We start from the raw sequence: 27,716 nt of genomic DNA, 5'->3' as shown, positions 1-27,716 counted from the left end.
CTCTATATTACTTTTCTTAGAATAATCATGAACAAAATCCATTTTCTCACCTATGGAATGTCTTTTCCGCTAGTGGATTGATCCAACCGTCAATGGATGGTCCTCCGTATCTTTACTGACTCCTCAGACCTCCGCCTGTATGGGACACATGCAGCTCTTTATGGTTGGAGACACAAATCTTCACTCCTCTGTAGGCTCTGTCTGATCCTTGTGACGTGAAATAGTGGAATTCCTGCGCCTTGAACAACAGGTGTTTAGCAGAGCTCTCCTCCCCCTGTGTGCAAGGAAAAGGAATCCACCCAAAATAGCACAAAAATCAGATTTGGCTGGGCTCCCCAAAATGTTAGAAAAAAAAACAAAAAAGTAAGAAAGTTTTAAGTAAGAGCACGGTGAGGATAGAAAGGAACGCAGTATTGAATTATGTGGATAAAACAAATCTTGTTTAATGTTTATTCAAAACGTGATTACAAAAATGAAGAACAGTAAGTTCATAGCACCCAAAAATAAGTATTAGATTATAAAAGAGAAAACAAGCATTCAGTGGTTCTTACATATGGTCTTGAAGTTGATGTGGTCCGGGTTGGAGATTCTAGAAGTATGAGAGATCTCCTGAACAAGAGTTAGGTCGGCTTATATACTATTTTGACCCATAGACTTACATTGGTTTCTATTTTTCCTGTCTCATAACAACATAAGATGATCTGACGCTATGTTCATAGCCTCTACCATATTAGAACACTAGTAACTTGCGGAATATGAATTAGTTTTTTGTACATTACCTCATTTTGAAATGCTTAAGCATATAGCCTGTGACCTTTAAGAACCATTTACTAACTCCAAATGGCCACATATTGACAGTTCTGACAAAAGCCCTATAGTCCTGACAAACAGAGAACAGATGTATCGGCTAAAATCCTCAGAATTAACTCATTCTCTCAATATACAGAGTATCTATTTGCTAGTTAGAACCTGCATATGTTAAGTAATTTATATTTTTTTATTATTGAAATACTAATATTTTACGGTGGCTTACCCTCCTTCTGGAGTGTGTCAATGACTGCCTTCTAGACATCTGTCCAGTGAGCAGTCTTCCTCATGATTGTGGAGCCTACTGAAACAGACTAAGGGACCTTTTTTAAATGTTTAGGAAGCCACTGCAGGTGTTTTTATTCTAATTTACTGACATAATGACTTTTGGGTTTTCATTGGCTATAGGATATAGTCATCAACAGAAATAAACGCTTGAGATAGATCACTCTGTAATGACTAATATAAGAGTTTCATTTTTTGCATTGAAGAACTGAAATAAATTAACTTTTTGATAATATTCTAATTTAGTTAGAAGCACTTGTATGTGACTATGTAAAAACAATTAAGAACTTAAAAAAAGCTTCTGCCCTGTGTGAATTCTTTGGTGGCTAGAAAGAGATGGTTTCTTCACAAAACATTTCCCACATTCTGAAAATGAAAAAGGCTTCTCCCCTGTGTGGGTTTTCTGGTGGCTAACAAGATTCGATTTCTGGTTAAAACATTTCTCACATTCTGAACAGGAAAAAGGCTTCTCCCCTGTGTGGGTTTTCTGGTGGCTAACAAGATGCACTTTCCTGGTAAAACATTTCCCACATTCTGAACAGGAAAAAGGCTTCTCCCCTGTGTGGGTTTTCTGGTGGCTAACAAGACTCACTTTGTGGTTAAAACATTTCCCACATTCTGAACATGAAAAAGGCTTCTCCCCTGTGTGGGTTTTCTGGTGGCTAACAAGACTCGCTTTGTGGTTAAAACATTTCCCACATTCTAAACAGGAAAAAGGCTTCTCCCCTGTGTGGGTATTCTGGTGGCTAACAAGATTCGCTTTGTGGATAAAACATTTCCCACATTCTGAACAGGAAAAAGGCTTCACCCCTGTGTGGGTTTTCTGGTGGCTATCAAGATTCGCTTTCCTGGTAAAACATTTCCCACATTCTGAACAGGAAAAAGGCTTCTCCCCTGTGTGGGTTTTCTGGTGGCTAACAAGATGCGCTTTGTGGTTAAAACATTTCCCACATTCTGAACAGGAAAAAGGCTTCTCCCCTGTGTGGGTTTTCTGGTGGCTAACAAGATTCGATTTCTGGTTAAAACATTTCCCACATTCTGAACAGGAAAAAGGCTTCTCCCCTGTGTGGGTTTTCTGGTGGCTATCAAGATTCGCTTTCCTGGTAAAACATTTGCCACATTCTGAACAGGAAAAAGGCTTCTCCCCTGTGTGGGTTTTCTGGTGGCTAACAAGATGCGCTTTGTGGTTAAAACATTTCCCACATTCTGAACAGGAAAAAGGCTTCTCCCCTGTGTGAGATCTATGATGTCTGACAAGAAATGATTTAGCTAGAAAACATTTCCCACATTCTGAACAGGAAAAAGGCTTTTCCCCTCTGTGGGTTTTCTGGTGGCTAACAAGATTCGCTTTGTGGTTAAAACATCTCCCACACTTGGAACAAGAAAATCTATTGTCTGCTTTGTGAAGTTTTTGTTGTTTGAGAAATGACTTTTCTAGGGGAAAACTATTTCCATATTCTGAAAATGAAAATGTCTTCATTGCTTTAGGGGCAGTTCGATTTTTAATGCTTATTTTGTGACTTTGATTTTTATTAGTACTAGGCAATGAATCAGAAGACAGGACCTGTTCCAAATGATCAGATGACAGATCTTTGCTGTGAAGGGATGATGGTATATTTGGAGTAATGGCATTCACTTCAATTGTATCCTGAGGGATCTCAAGATTATCTGATTTAAACATTGAAGATGTCAGCTGTCCTGCTGATCTCCTGGTACGGTCATCTGCCAAGAATAAAACCAATTATTTTAGAATAAAATATCCTTGAATTCTACATTTTTGAACATTTCTACTTAAACGGTCTGCAAAAATGGCAAGTTATGAAAAATTATTAAATTATTCACCAAGACAATGACAGTTTACTAGACTGTGTTCAAACCACATTAAGCATCCATGCTCCTGGAGCACAATCTGGGCACTATGTGTTGGGTAATAACTTGGGATATTTGCAATTTTCACTCTCCAACATCCACTGCGCGTACTAATATCTGGAAACTGCAGTGCAGTCAAAATAGTCACTATTCCTATAGATTAATTTATTGAGGGTTATAATTTACAAAATGGAGTCACTTTATAGGGATTTCATCAGATCTGGTTTTCTGCAATTTTGTCATATTAGGGATTCTGCAAATGGTGTGCCCCATCTCCTCTGGGATCTGCTCCTGCAATGTCTGCTTCGGAAATCAGACGCGGCTTACTAATTCTGCAGGCGATGCTGGTAACAGAGGTGGGGTTGGAACCAGAAGCTATTGGTGGTGCAGGCTCTTCCCAGCCACTAAGATTAGGGTGCCTGGCATCTGTAGTACCATCCAGTCTGGCAGTATGGGTGTGTATATTCAGCTGCAGTAATCTCTTCCCTGTTTTAGCCAATTGGAAAGCACCACACCTTTTTAATCAGATAAATTTGTATTAACCATAACAAGATTTACAACAGATCACATGTTCATACTCATTTTATGTTTTACAGTAAAATTACCCCCCCATGGAGGCCATATCAGGAGCAAACAATAATTCGTCCATAGTTGACAATATCAAACAGAGTTCCAGTTTACCATAAGTTGTACTCTATAATACTATATACTGGTATAACATTAATTAATCCTATCCAACCACGGCTGCCATACCGTATTTTTCGGACTACAAGACGCACTTTTTCCCCCCAAAAAAAGGGGGGAAAATGGGGGGTGCGTCTAATAGTCGCAATGCAGGCTTACCGTGGCGGCAGAGGTGCGGCGGCAGAGGTGTGGCAGCAGAGGTACGGAGATGAGGAGGCGCAGTGAGCGGGGTCCCTTTTCCCGGTGAGGTGATGCAGCAGCCCGGTAAGGCAGCAGAGCCGGGTGAATCCTGATGTTATCGGTGGGCGCGGCCATCTTCCTGAGGCCGCGCGTTCGCAGATGGAGCTCTGCTGCCCGGGGCTTCAGGAAAATGGCCGCGGGATGCCGCGCGTGCGCAGATGGGGATCGCGGCGGCCATTTTCCTGAAGCCCCGGGCAGCAGAGCTCCATCTGCGAATGCGCGGCCTCAGGAAGATGGCCGCGCTTACCAATAACATCAGGATTCACCCGGCTCTGCTGCATTACCGGGCTGCTGCATCACCTCACCGGGACTTTGGACTCTGTATACTCCATCCTTTTGCTTCCCAGGATGGGTGCAGCAAGGTTCAGGAAGGATCTCGTGGGCACATGGACTGGAGATGATAGAGGTAGTGGTGTACATTGTGAAGCGAGTATTCCACAGGCGCTCAGATGTCTGAGTCCTTGCTGCTTCCCGGCGCTCCTCAGCACCGCATGGCACGGCCGGCTCTCCGCCTCCAGCAGGGCTCGCAGCAGTACAGAGGCGCTTTTCCCACAGTGTCCGGTCATGGCGGCTGTGTCTCGGTAGCGGAGCTCCTCACTTATTTCCGGCTTCTGAAATAATTATTGCGCTGAGGAGCGCCGGGAAGCGGCAAGGACTCAGACATCTGAGCTCCTGTGGAATACTCGCTTCACAATGTACACCACTACCTCCATCATCTCCAGTCCATGTGCCCACGAGATCCTTCCATCACCTCACCGGGGAAAGGGACCCCTCTCACGCCATACCTCTCACTGTGCCTCCTCATCCCAGCACCTCTGTCGGTAACCACTGCTGCCACCCTCCCATGGACACCAGGCCGTGGCGTCGCCCACCTAAGCAGGAAGGGACCCTGCTCAGGTGCACGCCGTACCGCATCACCCCACCTCTGCCGCCACCATGCCTCCTGTGACCCTGCTCTGCCACCACCAGCCCTCAGGTAAGATACTGTAAATTCGGACAATAAGACGGACCCCCATCTTCTAAAAAAATCTTTTTTTCTGCAATTTTCACCCCAAATTTGGGGTGCGCCTTATGGTCCGGTGCGTCTTATAGTCCGAAAAATACGGTAATTTATGGAAGAAATTCAGCTTGTCCCTCCTGGTGTAAATACTTTTCTCAAGTTGAATTATGTGGTTCGTTTGAGCAATGAATTCACGTCTGGACAGAGGCTCCTCTCTAATCCAATATTTTGCAATCAGTTTCCTTGCAGCAAACAATAATCTTGCAATTACAGTTTTAGTCGTATTGTCAGTTAATATTTCCTCCACATACCCTAATATAGATATCAACGGATCCCTAGGGATAACGTACCCATACACCACTCCAATGCAGTTCAACACTACAATCCAATAGGACAAAATCTGGGACAATCCCAAAGCACATGCAATATGTCCGCCTGAGATTGAGAACACCTTGGGCAATCAGAATTGGAGTTCGAAAGCCCCACACCTTACTACAGCTTGAAGCATATTGCCGGAATCTGCCAGATACAGCCTAGATCTCCTCTAGCTCAGTCCTCTGTGCTCAGCTCCCGGCTTGTGTATTTGTTTCCTGTTGTGACCCCGGCCTGTTTACTGACTACTCCTATGTCTCCTGAATTATTATTTTCTCTGGCCTCTTGGTTCTGACACGGTTATCTGTCTATTCTTCTTCCCATCTTACTCCACAGAACAGTAGGTAACACTGTGCCCCAAGCCTAAGGGTCTCTGTATAAGTCCAAATCCATGTAGAGGGGTTACAGATGTTAAAGGGTAATGGGCAAAACGGTGACTATAGACAATAACACATCTACTGAAATGATCAAGCTGAACAATCATCCTCAGAAAAAAAAATGAGTAGTGGTGAAACTTCTCTGGAGTAATTGGAGTATGGGACTTGGTGGCTCTAAGCAATATAAACTATCGTAAGGACCAATATTTTCTGTCAGATAAATGTCAAGAAGAAATATTAGACATTTAAATAGAACTTCTTATAATAGTGCAGAGCTGAGGGATCTTAAATTTAGATCTCAGGCATTTGGTAACTGAAACCTTTTTCTAAACACTTCCAGGGAGTTACAGACTCAGATAAGTGAGGCAGGCCGATCCCACCACAATCAAATTATCATAAAAAATGAACAGCAGCTACCGGTAAATGTCAAAAATAAAAATAGATACCAATAAAAGTAAAATTAATTGAGACATCAGTAGGTTAAGTGTTTTTGAATATCCATATTGAATCAGGAGCCCCATATAATGCTCCATACAGTTCATGATGGGCCCCATAAGATGCTCCACACAAAATACACCCCATATAATGCTGCACAAGTGCTGATTATGGCCCCATAAGATGCTCCATACAGACATTTGCCCCATATAATGCTCCATAAATGCTGATTATGGCCCCATAAGATGCTCCATACAGTCATTTGCCTCATATAATGCTCCATAAATGCTGATTATGGCCCCATAAGATGCTCCATACAGTCATTTGCCCCATGTAATGCTCCATAAATGCTGATTATGGCCCCATAAGATGCTCCATACAGTCATTTGCCCCATATGCTGTTGCTGCGATAAAAAAAAAAATTACATACTCACCTCTCGTCGCTCAGGCACCTGGCACTTACTATATTCACCTGCTCCGCGTTCCACCGCTGCCAGCCGCCACTACGTTCCACGTCCACTGCACTGACTGCTCAGGCAGAGGGCGGCGCACACTAATTGCGTCACCGCGCCTTCTGACCTGAGCATCAATGCAGTGGACGGGGAACGTAGCGGCGGCTGGCGACGGTGGAACGGGGAGCAGGTGAATATCGCGCACTGCTTATACTCATCTGCTTCTGGCGCGGTCCCTGCTTCCCTGACGCCGGCAGCTTCTTCCTGTAGTGAGCGGTCACATGGTACCACTCATTACAGTAATGAATATGCTGCTCCACTCCTATGGGAGTGGAGTCGGGTCCATATTCGTTACTGTAATGAGCAGTACCATGTGACCGCTCACTACAGGAAGAAGCTGCTGGCGCCAGGGAACCAGGGACACTGCACCAGGAGCAGATGAGTATGCTTAGACAGCTGCCACTCCACCTCCCCTGCCGACCCCTGGGTATGACTCGAGTATAAGCCGAGAGGGGAAATTTCAGCCTAAAAAAATGGGCTGAAATTCTCGGCTTATACTCGAGTATATACGGTGTTTAGGATTGAAAACATAATGTATTTTATGACATGGAGTGAATCCATGAAACCAGGGCTCGAGCCATGCCAACACATCTCCTGCAGGCGTGAATAAATGTACAGTGGGTACAGAAAGTATTCAGACCCCTTTCAATTTTTCATTCTGTTTCATTGCAGCCATTTGGTAAATTCAAAAAAGTCCATTTTCTCATTAATGTACACTCTGCACCCCATCTTGACTGAAAACAAAACAGAAATGTAGAAACTTTTGCAAATTTAATCTAAAAGAAAAACTGAAGTATCACATGGTCATAAGTATGCAGACCCTTTGCTCAGACACTCATATATAAGTCCCATGCTGTCCATTTCCTTGTGATCCTCCTTGAGATGGTTCTACACCTTCACTGGAGTCCAGCTGGGTTTAATTGACCCCCGAAGCCTTTTTCAGTTTTGCGTTTTCGTTTTTCACTCCCCTTCTTCTCAGAGCCATAACTTTTTTATTTTTCCATCAATATGGCCATGTGAGGACTTGTTTTTGCGGGACGAGTTGTACTTTTGAATGACACCATTGATTTTACCTTGTTGTGTACTAGAAAATGGGAAAAAATTCCAAGTGCGATGAAATTTAAAAAAAAAAAATGGAATCTCACACTTGTTTTTGTTTGGCTTTTTTGCTACGTTCACTAAATGCTGAAACTGACCGGCCATTATGATTCTCCGGGTCATTACGAGTTCATAGACACCAAACATGTCTAGGTTTTTTTTTATCTATGTGGTGAAAAAAAAAAACTTGGTTAAAAAATAAAATTTGCGCAATTTTCCGATACCCGTAGTGTCTCATTTTTCGTGATCTCGGGTTGGGTGAGGGCTTTTTTTTTTTGCGCGCCGAGCTGACGTTTTTAATGACACCATGTTGGTGCAGATACGATCTTTTGATTGCCCGTTATTGCATTTTAATGCAATGTCACGGCGACCAAAAAAACATACTTCTGGTGTTTTGACTTTTTTCTCGCTATGTCGTTTAGCAATCAGATTAATCCTTTTTTTTATTCATAGATCAGGCGATTCTGAGCGCAGCGGCGCCAAATATGTGTATGTTTGATTTTATTTTTATTTTATTTTGAATGGGAAAAGGGGGGTGATTTAAATTGTTATATTTCTAAAAACTTTTTTTTTTTTAACTTTTGGCATGCTTCAATAGTCTCCATAGGAGACTAGAAGCTGCCACAACCCGATTGGCTCTGCTACATAGAGGCGATGATGTTCAGGTCATCTCTATGTAGCTGATTTACTCACTTGCTATGAGCGCCGACCACTGGGTGGCGCTCACAGGAAGCCGGCACTGATAATCATAGGGGTTTCCAGGAGATCTCAGATTGTCATGCCAACACACCGGTGACCCGCGATCACCTCACCTGACAAGTTGTCACCGGTGTGCGTATTTCCTTCGCGATTGCCAGAAGCAAAATTTAAATGCAGCTTCACAGTTTGACAGCGGCATTTAACTGGTTAATAGCCGTGGCTGGATCTCGATTCCACCCATGGCTATTGCGGGCACATGTCAGCTGTTCAAAACATGATGAAAGATGTGGGCTCACCACCGGAGCCCACATCAAAGGGGGGAAGTCTGACATCGGCATACTATTACGCCCGATGTCAGTAAGGGGTTAAACTGATAGGACTTGATTGGGAAAGGCACACACCTGTCTACATAAGACCTCATAGCTCACAGTGCATGTCAGACCAAATGAGAATCATGAGGTCAAAGGAACTGGCCAAGGAGTGCAGAGACAGAATTGTGGCAAGGCACAGATCTGGCCAAGGTTTCAAAAGAATTTCTGCAGTACTCAAGGTTCCTAAGAGCACAGTGGCCTCCATAATCTTTAAATGGAAGAAGTTTGGGACCATCACAAGTCTTCCTAGACCTGGCCGTCCACCAAATTGTGCAATCGTGGGAGAAGAGCCTTGGTGAGAGAGGTAAAGAAGAACCCCAAGATCAGTGTGGCTGAGCTCCACAGATGCAGTAGGCGGATGGGAGAAAGTCAACTATCACTGCAACCCTCCACCAGTCAGGCCTTTATGGCACAGTGGCCCGGAAGCCTCTCCTCAGTGCAAGACATATAAAAGCCCGCATAGAGTTTGCTAAAAAACACATGAAGGACTCTCAGACTATGAGAAATAAGATTCTCTGGTCTGATGAGACAAAGATGGACCTTTTTAGTGAAAATTCAAAGCGGTATGTGTGGAGAAAACCAGGTACTGCTCATCACCTGCCCAATACAATCCCAACAGTGAAACATGATGGTGGCCGCATCATGTTATGGGGGTGTTTTTCAGCTGCATGGACAGGATGACTGGTTGTGATTGAAGGAAACATGAATGCGGCCAAGTACAGAGATATCCTGGATGAAAACCACTTTCAGAGTGCTCTGGACCTCAGACTTGGCCGAAGGTTCACCTTCCAACAAGACAATGACACTAAGCAGACAAAGGAGTGGCTTCAGAAGGATCCCCAAATCCAGATGTGAAAAACTTGTTGCATCATTCCCAAGAAGACTCATGGCTGTACTAGCTCTATAGGTGCTTCTACTCAATACTGAGCAAAGGGTCTGAATACTTATGACCATGTGATATTTCAGTTTTTCTTTTTTAACAGATTTGCAAAAATTACTACATTCCTGTTTTTTTTCAGTCAATATGGGGTGCAGAGTGTACATTAATGAGAAAAAAAATGAACTTTTTTGAATTTACCAAATGGCTGTTATTGTAAATTCGCACTTGCTCTCACTGCACATTAATGTTGTCAATCATAAAAGCGAAGTTTGCTCAGAAAGACTGGACCTGGTCTTGTAGGGACCATATGAGCACATTCAGGAGCACAGAAGGGGGAGAAGGTGGATTCATCCAATATCAGGGATCTAAAAATGACCCAAGCGATCCATAATAGGATGACCAGCCAGAGACATAATATTAGGAAAGGTGTAATCTGTCTGTTTAGACATTTCATTTTAGAATATGAACGAGATCCCACCAGATTAATCTATCTAATAGGTCCCAAAGACTATACACACTTAAACCGGAGGATTTTCCATGTACATATATTTTTCTTTATATGTATTTTATTGTGCATCCAATATGCATTTTACATCTATTTGTATAGTTTTGTATATGAAGAAAGGTTTCTATACAAAATACTGCACCATGGCGCGGTTTAATTAATGAATTAAGCAATTGGATCAGTGACGCCGTTCTGGAGGATATAAAACACCCACAATGTATCATTTGTATATGCCTGAGGAAGGAGCTGGTTCACATCGGAAATGGGTAGAATATTAAAATGAAAAGTTTGTTGTTTTTTTTTTACGTTCATTTGTTTTGATGCCCAACTTTATGGCTCAGCACTTGGCAGCACTTTTCAAAGCCCTGATTTTTTCCTTCTTCCCACATCAGGGATTTTGGAAGCCAACAGCATCATTACCCTCCGTTTTCTCTAAAAGGCTCCTCATAATATTTTTCTAACTTGTCAGCACATTCTACGTACACTGTCATTTGGCTTTGTAGTTTACGGATCTGGGCAGGTAACGGTCAGAGTCTTCTAATCTCAGGGGGTAGTTGGATCCTCCAGGTTGTAAGTTCTATAGAAAAGGGCTTTCAATGCCCAAAGCCACTTGGACAGTTTTGGGTGGAGGAGAATGTTGTGGTCTAGAGGCAAAATGGTGATCACACGGTTGTGATACGGCCGGACCACACCACCGATAAAGCAGCCACAGCCGGTGACTGAGAAGAATCTGTGACTTCTCTGCATTTAGTGGTCACTACTCACCTGGGTAGTCATATGTAGGAATCTCCTCTTTACACCGCTCATGACCCCTCACATATGTCTCTGTAGTATTAATATGGGTCAGATCTTCACCCTAAAACAAATATTGTAAGAGTCACAGACAGACGGAGAAGTCACATCTATGATCAGCTCTAATCCTGCCATCTCCACCGTTCTCATTACACAAGTATAAAACATATAATACTGGTGGATAAAGTAACACTGAACACAAGACCTTCACAGCCGTCTACACATTGTGACAGTCACTGGTAACGTGATAGAGGAGAGATATGTGTCACTGCGCTTAACGGTGTCAGTGGTGTGAAACCAGAGCATTGTTCTCCAGCACACTACATTTTGTGAGGGTTAAGTTGCATAAACAGGGCTGGTTTTATGTGGACCTTCACAGAGCGGGTGGGAGAAGGTCCACTTTATCTCCCCTGGCAGACCTGCCAGGACCTGCATGAGACATGTGCAGCACCCCAGAGTCCTGGTTGTTGCAGTACTGTGGCTCCGCCACTATGGGGAGCTATGGTACGTCTGATTGCACTAAGGAGTTTCTCTGACCAGGTACACTCACACCACACTTCACACTCCGGCCACCAGGGGGGGTGGTCCTATCTAGTAGGCCACTCCTCACAACTCTGGTAAAACTGGGGGTTGGACAGGAAGACAGGGAGAAGTAGCTGGGAAGAGCTAGTGAGAGGACCTGTCAGGGATGGGATCCTGGCAGACTCCTCAGAGCAGAACAAACCAGTGAACAACGGGAATACAGTAAAGAGGAATTAGAACCAGAAGGAGTCGTGCTGTTAGACCGAGGCAACATCCTTCTGAGGCGCAAACAGTCGGTGGCCGGAACGCCGAGCAAGTAAGAGACTTTAAGTACTACTGCAAACCACGGCCGGACAGCTAATTACAGGTTGGCTGTCTCACTTAACACCTAAGCAGACAACGGAGGCAGCTGTGGGAGAGGGGCGACTCTAGGGTCCCGGAAGAACTCCAGGCCTACCCCGTCATACGGGTGCGTCCTACCATATCATCTGGGGGACGGAGAAAGCGAACATCAGAGACAGACAGAAACAGTTGTGAGGACTATCCCGGGAGCTCAGCAGGGAAGAACTACAACACATAGCGCTAGAAGGTAGACACTGATTCCCACCTGTAAAGAGAACTCCTGATGTACCTTTGGACCGGCCGGTCTCTGACAACCCAGTTAACAGCGCTCTGGACTGAGGTCTCCAAAACCTTCAGTAAAGAGGTAAAGAGACTGCAACCTGGTGTCCTCATTATTTACCGCGACCTGCACCCCACAACTGCACCGTTACAACACCACTTATTGCACCGGACGTCCCCCACTGACAGACAGGGCCACGGACCGGGTCTAGCCACCGTGACAACCCCAGAACTGAGACTCAGAGGCCCGGCTCCGGGTACCCCTCGGCCCTGCGGCGGTGTGGGGGCGCTCCAACTTGGCGTCACGAACAGGATCTACTTAAGCCTGAAGAATCAGGTCATGTGTGCCTTGGAACTGTGATTTATTGCGCTTGAATTGTACTTTATTGAAAAGACTGTGTATTGCCATTTACCGCCAAAATTCGCCATTGCCGCGCACGGAGGGAGGAGCCTTAGCTACGTGGGCGGAATCAGCCAAAAGAAGCGCGGAACGGAAAGCGCGGTAAGGCGCCAATCCCGGAAGAGGAACTCCGACCTCCAGCAGGTTCGTGGGAGGGAGGGACAGCCATGTCTGAGTCGGGAGGAGAGGAGGTGGCGGTCGCAGCCGCGGACGCAGGGGCAGCTCCGGTCCCCGCAGCGGACGGAGCCGCGGCCCTAATACCACCACCGGTAGCCGCAGAACCCGCTGTTCCTCCCAACCAGCCGGACGCTGCCGCTAACACAAAATCCATAATGCCCTTCTCTATGCCGTACCTGCCCGGAGCGGCTTGGCTTCCGCGATACTCTGGGGAGTCGCATACGTTCACTGACTTTAAAGAGGGGCTCTGCAGCCTGCTCGAGTTCTATCCCCTAACCGAGCCTCAGAAGGTCCATATGATAACCGGCCAACTCTTTGGGGCGGCTCTGAAAGAATTGAAATCCTGGCCCGCTGAGGATAAAGAAACTGCACAACAGATTTTTGCCAAGCTTAAAGCCACCTTTGATACTCGCACTGCTACAGAAATTAAACTGACTTTTTATGGATGCAAACAAAGGCCACAGGATAGCTTACGGGACTATGCCCTTAATCTCCAGGAAGCGATGCGGGCCATTAAGCAGAGTGACCCCGGCAGCATGCAGGATGAGGATAAAATCCTGAAGGAGCGGTTCATTGACGGGCTCCTGTGCAGTCACCAGCGGGGCCAATTGCACTTCCTGGCCATGCAAAATCCAGACTTGACTTTTGCGCAGTTTAAAGATAAAGCTATCCAGGCATTGCAGGAGCGACAGCCCAGCCGCGCAGTACCACCCAGGCGCCCCGCTCTCACATACCACCAGGAGGTGGCATCGGATACCCCAGTTGCCGCGGAGGCCGACGCCCAGAGCTTCGAGGACGACTCCCCTGCAGGACTCCGTCTCCAGATGCAAGAGCTAACCAAGAGCGTTGCTGCCCTGGCCCGGACGGTGCAGTCCCTACAGGAGGCCCCCAAAGAGAAGATCCAGTTGGCTTCCAGCCCGGAGGATGTCCCTTGGATGCGACAGAGGAGGACTCCGCCGACCAGGAGCCGGCCCGACAATCGCTTCCACCAGGATGGACGACCCATCTGCCGCCGCTGTCACCAGGTGGGCCATCTTGCAAGGTACTGTCCTTTAAACGAGCAACCCCTGGGGCAAAGGGCCAACCCCCAGGAGTAGGACGGTCAGGCCCGCAGCATTGGAGAACCAAGTATATTGGAGGACGACCAGTTCTCCCTGTAGTGATTGATGGAATCCCCTTGAATGCTTTGCTGGACACCGGTTCTCAGGTGACGACTATACCTTATGTGCTCTACAAACGGTATTGGGAGGACGCTGATATTACTCGTGGCCCTGACGATGATTTCACCATAATCGCCAGTAATGGTCAGCCGTTGCCACAAGTGGGGTATAAGGAGGTCACCATCAAAGTGGGGCGGGTGGAATTGAAAGCCCAAGGGATTGTGATTGTAGATATTGATCGTCGAGAATGTAATCCCATGATGACTCTTGGTACTAATGTTATAGAAAATTGTCTTGCAGAAGTGATTGTTTTGTTGCAACAGGTGGCAGAAACCGCTGGCCACAGTGAGCAACGTGCCCTGCAGAAGGAAATCAGAGCTCTGATGCAGAGACAGCAGGTAGAGCTGACTGGTGGTGAGATTGGTCGTGTCACTGTGAGTGATTCAAACCCCATCGCGATACCCCCCAAGAGTGAAATGTTAATATGGTGTCGAGCAGCCATAGGCCTCAGGGGTAAGGACTACCAGGCCTTGGTAGAACCCGTATATTCAGACAATAGGCCTACTGTTCTGACAGCCCGGGGGGTGGTCGATGTCCGACAGGGGAGAGTGCCCGTACGTGTCCTCAATTGTGGGGAGGAAGAGGTTCACCTCACCAAGTATACCACGCTCGCCAAACTGTTCACTGTCAATAATAGTGCAATACAGACACCTGAACCCTTGGTCCCGTCAAACGTGGCGGAGAACAAAGGTTCTGCAGAGCACTCGAAAGACTGGTGTCGGGAATTGCATGTGGGCACTGACTCTACCCCATCTCATCAAATACAGGGGGCTTACAGGGTGGTACACGAGTACGAGCAGGTATTCAGCAAACACCCCTCAGATTTTGGGCAGGTGAAAGGGATCCAACATCACATCCCCACGGGAGATCACCGACCCATAAAAGAGAGATATCGCCCTGTACCCCCAGCTCATTACCAGTGTGCCAAGGACATGTTACGGGAAATGAAGGAGGCTGGGGTGGTGAGAGACAGCTGTAGCCCCTGGGCAGCTCCGTTAGTCCTTGTTAAAAAGAAAGATGGTACAATGAGGATGTGTGTTGATTACAGGCAGTTGAATCGCATTACACATAAGGACGCATACCCACTGCCCAGGATAGAGGAGTCTCTGGCTGCCTTAAAATCTGCTAACTACTTCTCTACCTTAGATCTCACCAGTGGGTACTGGTAGGTTCCTGTAGCGGAGGCGGACAAAGAGAAGATGGCCTTCACGACGCCAATGGGTCTCTGTGAGTTCAACTACATGCCCTTCGGATTGTGCAATGCTCCCGGAACGTTCCAGAGGATGATGGAGTGCTGCCTGGGACACCTGAACTTTGAAACCGTGCTGCTATATCTGGATGACGTCATAGTCTTCTCTAAAACCTACGAAGACCATCTGAAGCACCTGGCCGAGGTGTTTGAAGCCTTGTCCAACTTCGGCCTAAAAGTGAAACCGTCCAAGTGTCATCTGCTGAAACCTAAAGTGCAGTACCTGGGCCATGTGGTGAGCGCTGAAGGAGTGGCCCCAGACCCCGACAAGGTCACAGTGATCAAGGACTGGCCAAAGCCCAGTGACCTCCACGAAGTCCGGCAGTTCCTCGGGCTGGTAGGCTATTACCGGAGGTTCATTAAAGACTTCACCAAGAAGGCCGCACTCTTGCAAAACTTGTTGGTGGGCCAACCAAAGAAGACCAAGGGGAAGAACACCCCCTTTGACTGGAACGGGGAGCTGGAGGAATCCTTCACCTGCTTGAAGTCGGCGCTGACGGGAGAAGAGGTACTGGCTTACCCCGAATACGACCAACCGTTTGTGCTGTACACAGATGCCAGTAATGTGGGACTAGGAGCCGTGCTGTCTCAAGTCCAGAAAGGCAAAGAAAGAGTGATCGCTTACGCCAGCAGGAAACTCCGTCCCACGGAAAGGAACCCTGACAACTACAGTTCCTTCAAACTGGAATTCCTTGCCCTTGTCTGGGCAGTGACAGAGAGGTTTAAGCACTACCTGGCCTCCGCGAAATTCACCGTCTTCACGGACAACAATCCGCTAACGCATCTGGATACTGCCAAACTCGGGGCTTTGGAACAGCGGTGGATGGCCCGGCTGTCCAACTATGATTTCACCATCAAATATCGGGCAGGACACCAGAATGCCAATGCCGATGCTCTGTCCCGAATGCCCAATTTACCAGAAGTGGGAGAAGACCCGGAGGCACTTGAAGAGGTGGAGCTGCCTGCCTTCCATCGCCCCAAGGCCACTCAGAACTCTCACCATGTGAAGAACAGGCACAAGAACTAACCGGATGCCACGCTGAATCCCCTGCCCCACCACGGATGGGCAGAAACCCAGGATAGTGACCCCACGGTCCGTCAGGTGAAGGAACTCTTGACGCAGGCTGGGTTGCACCCTGGCCCAGATGATCCACAAGAAACCCAACAGCTGTGGAAGGGGAGAAGCAAACTGTTTATCCATGATGGCAAGTTGTGCAGGAGGAGCATCGACCCACGTACTCATGAATTGGTGTGGCAGATAGTGGTGCCAAGGCGAGATGCGCCCATGGTTCTGGGAGCCTACCATGATGGAGCCGGACACTTCGGATGGAGGAAGCTGGAGAAGCTGCTCCGAGGGAGGTTCTATTGGATTGGCATGAAGAGAACCATTGAGAAGTGGTGTCGGGAGTGTGGTCCATGTAGTCTGCGCAGGAAGGACCGTGACAGTCAACGGGCTCCCCTGCGGCCTATCATCACCAAACGGCCGCTCGAACTGGTCGCGCTGGATCATGTGAAGCTGACACCTAGCCGGTCGGGCTATATCTACGCCCTTACCATCGTGGACCACTACTCCAGGTTTTTGGTGGTTGTGCCTGTCAAGGATCTAACAGCTAGGACTGCCGCCAGGGCCTTCCAGCAGCACTTTTGTAGGCCCCATGGCTACCCAGAGAAAGTACTGACCGATCAGGGGCCTGCATTCGAAGCGGAAGTGTTCCAAGAATTCTGCCAGTTGTACGGGTGTAAGAAGATCAGAACTACACCGTACCACCCTCAAACCAACGGGATGTGCGAGAAGATGAACCAGGTAGTAATCGATTTATTGAAGAACTTGCCTGTGGAGGAACGGAACCTGTGGCCGACAAAGTTGCCTGACTTGGTGGATATGTACAACCACATCCCAGTAAGTTCCACCAACTGTACTCCAGCGTACCTGATGCGAGGAAGGTCTAGTCGGTTACCCGTTGATGTGGACATGGGGGTCCTAGTACCCGAAGATACCTCGCCGGATGCAGATTGGGATGCAGAAAGGCAGCAAAGGTACCGCGAAGTACAGGAGTGTGTAGAGAGAAGTCTCGCCCAGGCTAGGCAGAAGCAAGAAAGGGACTACAACCAACACGCTCCTGCGATTCCCCTGTCACCTGGTGAGCAAGTACTTAAACGAAAGAGGAGATTACACAAGCTCGATGACCAATGGGAAGCAGAACCGTATACCATCCTGCCATCCGACTTCGACAACACAAAGGTCTGTCTCATCAGCAAGGACAGAGGGGAGACCTCGACAGCGGTATCCAGGGATCACCTTAAGGTCTGCCCTGATAAGTTAAAAGAGAGGGGCACGGCCCCAGAAATCTCCCCGCCGGTGGAAAAGGAGAAGATGTTCCATACTGTCCTTGGTGACTTTCCCCAGTCCTGGACTCAGATAAACCAAGCCGTCGTGGTACCTGTCATAATGTTTCAACAGCCGGACCCGCCAGAAACGATGGTGGTACCAGATCATCTGGCCCCGCTACCTCAACAAGCCTTACCTGATGAAGCCATGCCAACCATTGAGCCGGCAAATCCTCCCTCTGCTATCAGTGAATCTGCTGTACCCACTGTTGATAACCGCAGCTCTGAGAGCCCAAACCTGCCAGTGCTACCCAGACTCGCTAGAAGTGTAATTAGAAGACAGTGCACTACACCAGCGGTAGCAAGCATAGCGGGCCCTGTTAGGCCAATAGCAACCCCTGCGCTGCGAAGGTCCACACGCAGCACTCAAAATCAAACTCCCCTCCGCTACAAAACTTGGAGGTATTGATAAGGGCTGCTATTTAATTGAAAATGTTTGTATGCATATCTTTTTGTTACAGGTTTTTAAATGGACACTAGAGTAATGGACGGTGAATTGCTCAAAAACTTTCATAAGGGGGACCCCTTTGTTTACCCGGGGTCCCCGCTGTTTCAACCACTGAACTGAGAGTCATAAACTGTGCATGACCTAACTTTTGCAACGTTCAAGAATCCTCACCTCCCGTAAAGGGAAGCATAGTTATATTCAATTGTTATGCTATTTCAAAAATTTGTGTGTTTCCTGTTAACATGTATTATTGTTCTTGTTTTCCCAGTCCCGGAGTACTGGATTTAACCGAGGGGGAGTGCAGCACCCCAGAGTCCTGGTTGTTGCAGTACTGTGGCTCCGCCACTATGGGGAGCTATGGTACGTCTGATTGCACTAAGGAGTTTCTCTGACCAGGTACACTCACACCACACTTCACACTCCGGCCACCAGGGGGGGTGGTCCTATCTAGTAGGCCACTCCTCACAACTCTGGTAAAACTGGGGGTTGGACAGGAAGACAGGGAGAAGTAGCTGGGAAGAGCTAGTGAGAGGACCTGTCAGGGATGGGATCCTGGCAGACTCCTCAGAGCAGAACAAACCAGTGAACAACGGGAATACAGTAAAGAGGAATTAGAACCAGAAGGAGTCGTGCTGTTAGACCGAGGCAACATCCTTCTGAGGCGCAAACAGTCGGTGGCCGGAACGCCGAGCAAGTAAGAGACTTTAAGTACTACTGCAAACCACGGCCGGACAGCTAATTACAGGTTGGCTGTCTCACTTAACACCTAAGCAGACAACGGAGGCAGCTGTGGGAGAGGGGCGACTCTAGGGTCCCGGAAGAACTCCAGGCCTACCCCGTCATACGGGTGCGTCCTACCAAATCATCTGGGGGACGGAGAAAGCGAACATCAGAGACAGACAGAAACAGTTGTGAGGACTATCCCGGGAGCTCAGCAGGGAAGAACTACAACACATAGCGCTAGAAGGTAGACACTGATTCCCACCTGTAAAGAGAACTCCTGATGTGCCTTTGGACCGGCCGGTCTCTGACAACCCAGTTAACAGCGCTCTGGACTGAGGTCTCCAAAACCTTCAGTAAAGAGGTAAAGAGACTGCAACCTGGTGTCCTCATTATTTATCGCGACCTGCACCCCACAACTGCACCGTTACAACACCACTTATTGCACCGGACGTCCCCCACTGACAGACAGGGCCACGGACCGGGTCTAGCCACCGTGACAACCCCAGAACTGAGACTCAGAGGCCCGGCTCCGGGTACCCCTCGGCCCTGCGGCGGTGTGGGGGCGCTCCACATGATCATGTGATCAATCACATGATGGGGAAGTTACAGGGTTGGGTTGTAATAACCGAGCTCTACAGGCAGTCTGGGCTCAGCTAGCCTGGAGTGAGGACTCCAGAGGCTTTGTGGCTCCTCGAGAACAGACTGAACCTGTCCTGCTCCAGATCGGGGGGCCACTAGCAACACACGGACTGTGCTGCAGCATTTTTGTATTCCTTTATCATTTTGTTCCTGTTTTATCCAAGAAGGCTGAGTTTGTTTTCCCCACAAGTTGGTTTATGCTGCCTTACAATAACTCAATGAGGATTTAAAGAGACGGTGTTCCCATTTTTCCTACCTGTGTGCCACCACGTGAGTGAACTACCACAACATCATAAAGCCTCTTTCACACGTCCGTGTCTCCGGTACGCGAGGTGACAGTTTTCACACGTACAGGAGAAACGTACACATGTACACCCACTCAAATGAATGGGTCTGTGCACGTCAGTGTGTTTCCATGGACCGTGTGTCCGGCAAGTAGTCATGTCCGTTTTTTACTGTCAGCATGGACGGAAAAACGTACTGCACATGTGCACACGGAGAACACACATTGATGTCCTCCGTATGACACACATCAGCACCAGGGAAGAAGCGCTACAGTAACCGCTGTTCCCCGGCGGCAGGTGCTGAAAACGGCTCTCATCATTCTCCCCTGCTCTGCTGGCAGTCGGCGCGAGCAGAGGAGAAATATGAGAGTTATATTAAAGTCGAAACGATGACAGCAGGTGGGGGCTTTCGGGACTATTACTCCCATCATCCGACACTTGCTGCCGCTATAACAGTGACAGCAGGAGCCGATGATCGGGGTATTCCTCAGCCGCCACTTGCGATATAATGAAATAAATTAATGAAAAACTCGGTGTGGGTTCCCCCCTATTTTCTTGAACCAACCTGGCAAATATCACAGCTGGGGGCTGCAACCCTCAGCTGTCAGCTTCAGCAAGGCTGGTTATCAAGAATAGAGGGTGTGGAGATCTGGGGTTGTGGGTTATAAAAATCACCTAGGCAGGTTAACGATGCAACTAATTTTTTTGATTCCATACATCCATTGTTGTACAACAAATTAGACTGAGGCAGCACATGTTTGCCACACGTGTGCCGCAAGTATTACACACACGGACACGGATATCTCCGGTATTGGGTTTTCCAGGACCGGAAATGAACGGAAGTGTGAAATCGGCCTAAGGGAGATCTCATGACACCTTCTCTCCATCTACCTGATGATCCTGAGGAACATTGGGATCTTCCTGTTTACAGTCCTGTGGAAGAAGAGGACGGGGACATCTCTCTGGTGTTGTCCTCTTACTGGATAGATCTGGAGGAAACACATACAGGGACTGAATTCATTCTTTACATACAGATAATTATAGGCCGTGTGTATTTAGTCCAGTCTATTACCTGGTGATGTGAGGGGCTGGGGAACCTCCATCATGACGTCCTTGTACAGATCTTTGTGTCCTTCTAAATACTCCCACTCCTCCATGGAGAAATAGACGGCGACATCCTGACATCTTATAGGAACCTGACACACACAATGATACCGTCATCCCCCCGATCCCTTCATAGTGTTACTGTATAATGTCCCAGCATTGCCAGCAGTGTCACCTCTCCAGTCAGCAGCTCAATCATCTTGCAGGTGAGTTCTAGGATCTTCTGGTCATTGATGTCCTCATATATCAGGGGGTGAGGTGGAGGCCTTGTGATTGGGCTCAGGGGTCTTCCCCATCCCTCAGACACAGGGTCCTGACAGCGCTCACTAGAGGTCTTCTTCACTACTGTGTAATCCTGGTAATGGAGAGACACATTAATAAATCTCACTACAGACATTCCCAGAGTCCTCACCTCTCCAGTTCTGTCCATCTGTTATTCCCATAGATAAGAATGATGTAATGTGACGTCATCAGAATCTCTCACCTCTCCAGTAAGCCGGAAGAGGATCTCTAGGGTGAGGTGTAATATCCTTTCCGCCATCTTGTCTCTGTCCATATCTATCCTTAATGGGTAAATCAGGAAATTCTCTTATATAGAAGATCTTCACTGAGAGGATCCGATATTGTAGAGACCTGAATGAGAAGAAGATGAGCCGATGTAACATCATAAGAATCCTGTGTAATAATACAATTACTGGAGATAATAAGGGAAACATATGAGGAGATTTATTATTTTACAGTATTTAGTTTCCTTCTTTTCATCTACTAATAAAACCTATATATTTCGGCCACAGACAACAAGCAGTTTCTCCCTCGGAGTCGGCAGCTGAATACGTTCCTCATAGACTCATCTTCCATAACGCTAATTCTCGTCTCATTTCCCGACCCTGGAATCGGCATTAGTAATACTGCAGGAGATATTCATTACACGTGACAGGAGAAATAACGACTTCATGATGAGGACGACATCTTCATCTTCTACTACGGCTCTAGAGACAGATTTGTCCAGAATCCATCACTGACTCCATCCCCACCGGCCTCTATATGGAGGTTTCCCGTCTTCCCCGCACTGGAATCTTCTATCACGTTAGATCTCAGCTCTGAGTCACACACAGAAGTTTGAGGCTTTTATAGGAGATTGTCGGTAAGAACAAGACAGGAGATATCTGAGGCCAATGTCTCCATGTACGGGGTTTATTTCTCCGGATATGATGGTTTTCTTTGGTACTTTCCCCCATTAGAAGGGACACCGGTGGATATTGGGGTCTTTACCTGCTACAGTCCTGGTGGGATTTACTCGGTACAGTGGCCGTTGGACAAATATCACCATCAATTCCCCTCAGACTGAAGGAACATCGCTCCTCTACTCGGCTCTATGGATCCAGGATGAAATCCACTGCGGCCCCTGCAAGAAAAGAAGGAGGAAGAGCAGAAGTTGGGGGAGACCACCGTGGCCTGAGATTTCTACGGCTGCTCTGTGCACACAGGACCTGTGATGAGGTCACAGGAGGGGAGGAGTCAGGGGTCACATGATCAGGGCCCTCAGTGTATGCAGGACTCTGCTGTGCTGGTTGTCATGGTGCTGGATGAGGGGAAGTTCATGTGTGGGGTCAGGAGGGGTTTACAGTGTGGATGTAGCAGAGCCGTGTGTGTACGAGGTGTACGGAGCGGAGCCGTGTGTGTACGAGGTGTACGGAGCGGAGCCGTGTGTATACGAGGTGTACGGAGCGGAGCCGTGTGTATACGAGGTGTACGGAGCGGAGCCGTGTGTGTACGAGGTGTACGGAGCAGAGCCGTGTGTGTACGAGGTGTACGGAGCGGAGCCGTGTGTGTACGAGGTGTACGGAGCGGAGCCGTGTGTGTACGAGGTGTACGGAGCAGAGCCGTGTGTGTACGAGGTGTACGGAGCAGAGCCGTGTGTGTACGGAGCAGAGCCGTGTGTGTACGAGGTGTACGGTTAATCTCAGCTAGAAGAGTATAACCCATACATTTAAAACATAACTTTTACTGTCATCATTAAAATTGGACAAACAAATAATAAACAAAGTGCTCACGCCGAAAACAGTGCAGGTAAAAAACTGGTCGTATCTCACCAATTGTAGACTGAGGTACCCATATAGATGGATCAGGGTGCCCGGGAGGGTCCAGTAACAAGATGGAGCAATGTGAAAGGGGATGGGGAGTAATTACCTATTCCCCTGTCGTGCCCCAGCATTAACTCCTGTCCTTACAAGGACAGGCCCAGATGAGCCCTACACTGGACACCCCCCGCCAAATGTGTTAGTGAAAAGCACCTCCTAGGGAGGTAATTACTACCCATCCCCTTTCACATTGCTCCATCTTGTTACTGGACCCTCCCGGGCACCCTGATACATCTATATGGGTACCTCAGTCTACAATTGGTGAGATACAACCAGTTTTTTACCTGCACTGTTGTCGGCGTGAGCACTTTGTTTATTATTTGTTTGTCCAATTTTAATGATGACAGTAAAAGTTATGTTTTAAATGTATGGGTTATACTCTTCTAGCTGAGATTAACGGATTCCCCAAGAGTTGTGCAATAGCTTGGTCACTGCGAACTATAGCTGTAGCTGCATATATACGATGTGTACGGAGCAGAGCCGTGTGTGTACGAGGTGTACGGAGCGGAGCCGTGTGTACGAGGTGTACGGAGCGGAGCCGTGTGTGTACGAGGTGTACGGAGCGGAGCCGTGTGTACGAGGTGTACGGAGCGGAGCCGTGTGTGTACGAGGTGTCTGGAGCGGAGCCGTGTGTGTACGAGGTGTACGGAGCAGAGCCGTGTGTGTACGAGGTGTACGGAGCGGAGCCGTGTGTGTACAAGGTGTACGGAGCGGAGCCGTGTGTGTACGAGGTGTGCAGAGCCGTGTGTGCGAGGTGTACGGAGCAGAGCCGTGTGTGTGTACGAGGTTTATGGACCCCCCTGTTATGATTCCAATGGCAAAGAATCTCAGAAATTACAGCAAAGTCTGCAAACATAAATACCAGCTCATAGGGACGTGGTAACTAGGCTGACCATATACCTGATCCTAGCGCAAACACTAACAGCAGTGTCATGATCTCCATGGCCAGAGAACTAGCATAAGCCTCTATAGGAACAAGCTCTTGGAAGATGTAACTGTACTGACCATGAACTAAACCTACCGCATCATCTAGAAGTAGCCAGGTAGCATGTCCTACTTTTTATCCCTATATGCCCAGCGCCGGCCGGAGAACTAAATAATGCTAGCAGAGGGAAATATAAGACCTGACTCACCTCTAGAGAAATGCCCAAAAGGAGACAGAAGCCCCCCACATATATTGGCGGTGATATGAGATGAAACAACAAACGCAGCAGGAAAATAGTTTTAGCAAATTTGAGGTCCGCTTTCTAGATAGCAGAAGACAGAAAGCATACTTTCATGGTCAGTAGAAAACCCTAACAAAACACATCCAGAAATTACTTTAGGACTCTGGCATTAACTCATAATACCAGAGTGGCAATTCCTGATCAACAAGAGCTTTCCAGACACAGTAACGAAACTGCAGCTGTGAACTGGAACCAAAATACAAAAACAAAACATGGACGAATGTCCAACTTATCTAGTAGATGTCTGGGAGCAGGAACAAGCACAGAGAGGCTTCTGATAACATTGTTGACCGGCAAGCATCTAACAGAGAAGCCAGGTTATATAGCGACACCCAGATCTAATCAGAACAGGTGAACAGGGAAGATGATGTCACAAGTTCAATTCCACCAGTAGCCACCGGGGGAGCCCAGAATCCAAATTCACAACAGTACCCCCCCCTCAAGGAGGGGGCACCGAACCCTCACCAGAACCACCAGGGCGATCAGGATGGGCCCTATGAAAGGCACGAACCAGATCAGAGGCATGAACATCAGATGCAGTGACCCAAGAATTATCCTCCTGGCCGTATCCCTTCCACTTGATCAGATACTGGAGTCTCCGTCTGGAAACACGGGAGTCTAGGATTTTTTCCACAACGTACTCCAACTCACCCTCAACCAACACCGGAGCAGGAGGCTCAACGGAAGGCACAACCGGTGCCTCATACCTGCGCAATAACGACCGATGAAAAACGTTATGAATAGAAAAGGATGCAGGGAGGTCCAAACGGAAGGAAACAGGGTTAAGAATCTCCAATATTTTATACGGACCGATGAACCGAGGCTTAAACTTAGGAGATGAGACCCTCATAGGGACAAAACGAGAAGACAACCACACCAAATCTCCAACACAAAGCCGAGGACCAACACGACGGTGACGGTTGGCAAAAAGCTGAGTCTTCTCCTGGGACAACTTTAAATTGTCCATCACCTGCCCCCAGATATGATGCAATCTCTCCACCACCGCATCCACTCCAGGACAATCCGAGGATTCCATCTGACCGGAGGAAAATCGAGGATGGAACCCCGAATTACAGAAAAACGGGGAAACCAAGGTGGCAGAGCTGGCCCGATTATTGAGGGCGAACTCCGCCAATGGCAAAAAAGCAACCCAATCATCCTGGTCAGCAGACACAAAACACCTCAGATATGTCTTCAGGGTCTGATTAGTCCGCTCGGTCTGGCCATTAGTCTGAGGGTGAAAAGCAGACGAAAAAGACAAATCTATGCCCATCCTAGCACAAAATGCCCGCCAAAATCTAGACACAAATTGGGTTCCTCTGTCAGAAACGATATTCTCAGGAATACCATGCAAACGAACAACATTTTGAAAAAACAGGGGCACCAACTCGGAAGAAGAAGGCAATTTGGGCAGGGGAACCAAATGAACCATCTTAGAAAAACGGTCACACACCACCCAGATGACAGACATCTTCTGAGAAACAGGCAGATCTGAAATAAAATCCATCGAGATGTGTGTCCAAGGCCTCTTAGGAATAGGCAAGGGCAACAATAATCCACTAGCCCGAGAACAACAAGGCTTGGCCCGAGCACAAACGTCACAAGACTGCACAAAGCCTCGCACATCTCGTGACAGGGAAGGCCACCAGAAGGATCTTGCCACCAAATCCCTGGTACCAAAAATTCCAGGATGACCTGCCAACGCAGAAGAATGCACCTCAGAGATGACTTTACTGGTCCAATCATCAGGAACAAACAGCCTATCAGGCGGACAACGATCCGGTCTATCCGCCTGAAACTCCTGCAAGGCCCGCCGCAGGTCTGGAGAAACAGCTGACAAGATAACTCCCTCCTTAAGAATACCTGTGGGGTCAGAGTTGCCAGGTGAATCAGGCTCAAAACTCCTAGAAAGGGCATCCGCCTTAACATTCTTAGAACCTGGTAGGTACGATACCACAAAATTAAACCGAGAAAAAAATAATGACCAGCGCGCCTGTCTAGGATTCAGGCGCCTGGCGGTCTCAAGATAAATCAAATTTTTGTGGTCAGTCAATACCACCACCTGATGTCTGGCCCCCTCGAGCCAATGGCGCCACTCCTCAAACGCCCACTTCATGGCCAAAAGCTCCCGATTCCCAACATCATAATTCCGCTCAGCGGGCGAAAATTTACGGGAAAAGAAGGCACAAGGCCTCATCACGGCGCAGTCAGAACTTTTCTGCGACAACACTGCCCCAGCTCCGATCTCAGAAGCGTCGACCTCAACCTGAAAAGGAAGAGTCACATCAGGCTGACGCAACACAGGGGCAGAAGAAAAACGGCGCTTAAGCTCCTGAAAGGCCTCCACAGCATCAGGGGACCAATTAGCAACATCAGCACCCTGTCTAGTCAAATCGGTCAATGGCTTAACGACATCCGAAAAACCAGAAATAAATCGACGATAAAAGTTGGCAAAGCCCAAAAATTTCTGAAGACTTTTAAGAGAAGAGGGCTGCGTCCAATCACAAATAGCTTGAACCTTGACAGGATCCATCTCAATGGAAGAGGGAGAAAAAATATATCCCAAAAAGGAAATTCTCTGAACCCCAAAAACGCACTTAGAACCCTTGACACACAGAGAATTAGACCGCAAAACCTGAAAAACCCTCTTAACTTGCCGGACATGAGAGTCCCAGTCATCCGAAAAAATCAGAATATCATCCAGATACACTATCATAAATTTATCCAAAAAATCGCGGAAAATATCATGCATAAAGGACTGGAAGACTGAAGGGGCATTAGAAAGACCAAAAGGCATCACCAAATACTCAAAGTGGCCCTCGGGCGTATTAAATGCGGTTTTCCACTCATCCCCCTGCCTGATCCGCACCAAATTATACGCCCCACGGAGATCAATCTTAGAGAACCACTTGGCCCCCTTTATGCGAGCAAACAAATCAGTCAGCAACGGCAATGGGTATTGATATTTAACCGTGATTTTATTCAAAAGCCGATAATCAATACATGGTCTCAAAGAGCCGTCTTTTTTTGACACAAAGAAAAAACCGGCTCCTAAGGGAGATGACGATGGACGAATATGTCCCTTTTCCAAGGACTCCTTTATATATTCTCGCATAGCAGTATGTTCAGGCACAGACAGATTAAATAAACGACCCTTTGGGTATTTACTACCCGGAATTAAATCTATAGCACAATCGCACTCACGGTGCGGAGGTAGTGAACCCAGCTTGGGTTCTTCAAAGACGTCACGATAATCAGACAGGAACTCAGGGATTTCAGAGGGAATAGATGATGAAATGGACACCAAAGGTACGTCCCCATGAGTCCCCTTACATCCCCAGCTCAACACAGACATAGCTCTCCAGTCAAGGACTGGGTTGTGAGACTGCAGCCATGGCAATCCCAGCACCAAATCCTCATGTAGATGATACAGCACTAGAAAACGAATAGTCTCCTGGTGATCCGGATTAATACACATAGTCACTTGTGTCCAGTATTGTGGTTTATTATTAGCCAATGGGGTGGAGTCAATCCCCTTCAGAGGAATAAGAGTTTCCAAAGGCTCTAAATCATACCCACAACGATTGGCAAAGGACCAATCCATAAGACTCAAAGCGGCGCCAGAGTCGATATAGGCGTCAGTAGTAA

At 47.6% G+C, this 27,716-nt stretch overlaps 1 protein-coding gene across 1 annotated transcript; it reads right to left on the bottom strand.

The window, feature by feature from the left end:
* Positions 1–420: 420 nt before the first annotated feature.
* LOC143766579 (uncharacterized) lies at positions 421–22,180 on the bottom strand. The gene is made up of 7 exons (XM_077254356.1): positions 21,974–22,180; positions 21,186–21,334; positions 20,877–21,056; positions 20,670–20,793; positions 20,489–20,586; positions 10,900–10,990; positions 421–2,814 (listed from the first exon to the last, which is right to left on the bottom strand). Exons 2-7 carry the CDS (start codon positions 21,255–21,257, stop codon positions 1,373–1,375), a joined length of 2,007 nt encoding a protein of 668 aa, XP_077110471.1. The 5' UTR covers positions 21,258–21,334; positions 21,974–22,180; the 3' UTR covers positions 421–1,372.
* Positions 22,181–27,716: the final 5,536 nt, after the last annotated feature.

This window comes from Ranitomeya variabilis, chromosome 4 (assembly GCF_051348905.1).
Source record: "Ranitomeya variabilis isolate aRanVar5 chromosome 4, aRanVar5.hap1, whole genome shotgun sequence".
NCBI lineage: Eukaryota > Metazoa > Chordata > Amphibia > Anura > Dendrobatidae > Ranitomeya > Ranitomeya variabilis.
Note: the sequence above shows the minus strand (reverse complement) of the source record. Positions and strands in the feature narration are given on the sequence as shown.

Excerpts from the sequence above, each read along its gene's own strand:
- LOC143766579 (XM_077254356.1), bottom strand. The coding sequence starts at position 21,257 with ATGGACAGAGACAAGATGGCGGAAAGGATATTACACCTCACCCTAGAG. Across the intron at positions 20,794-20,876 it reads TTGAGCTGCTGACTGGAGAG|GTTCCTATAAGATGTCAGGA; the intron begins GTGACACTGCTG and ends TGTGTGTGTCAG. Across the intron at positions 10,991-20,488 it reads ATGTTCCTCAGGATCATCAG|GGTGAAGATCTGACCCATAT; the intron begins GTAGATGGAGAG and ends TATTTGTTTTAG.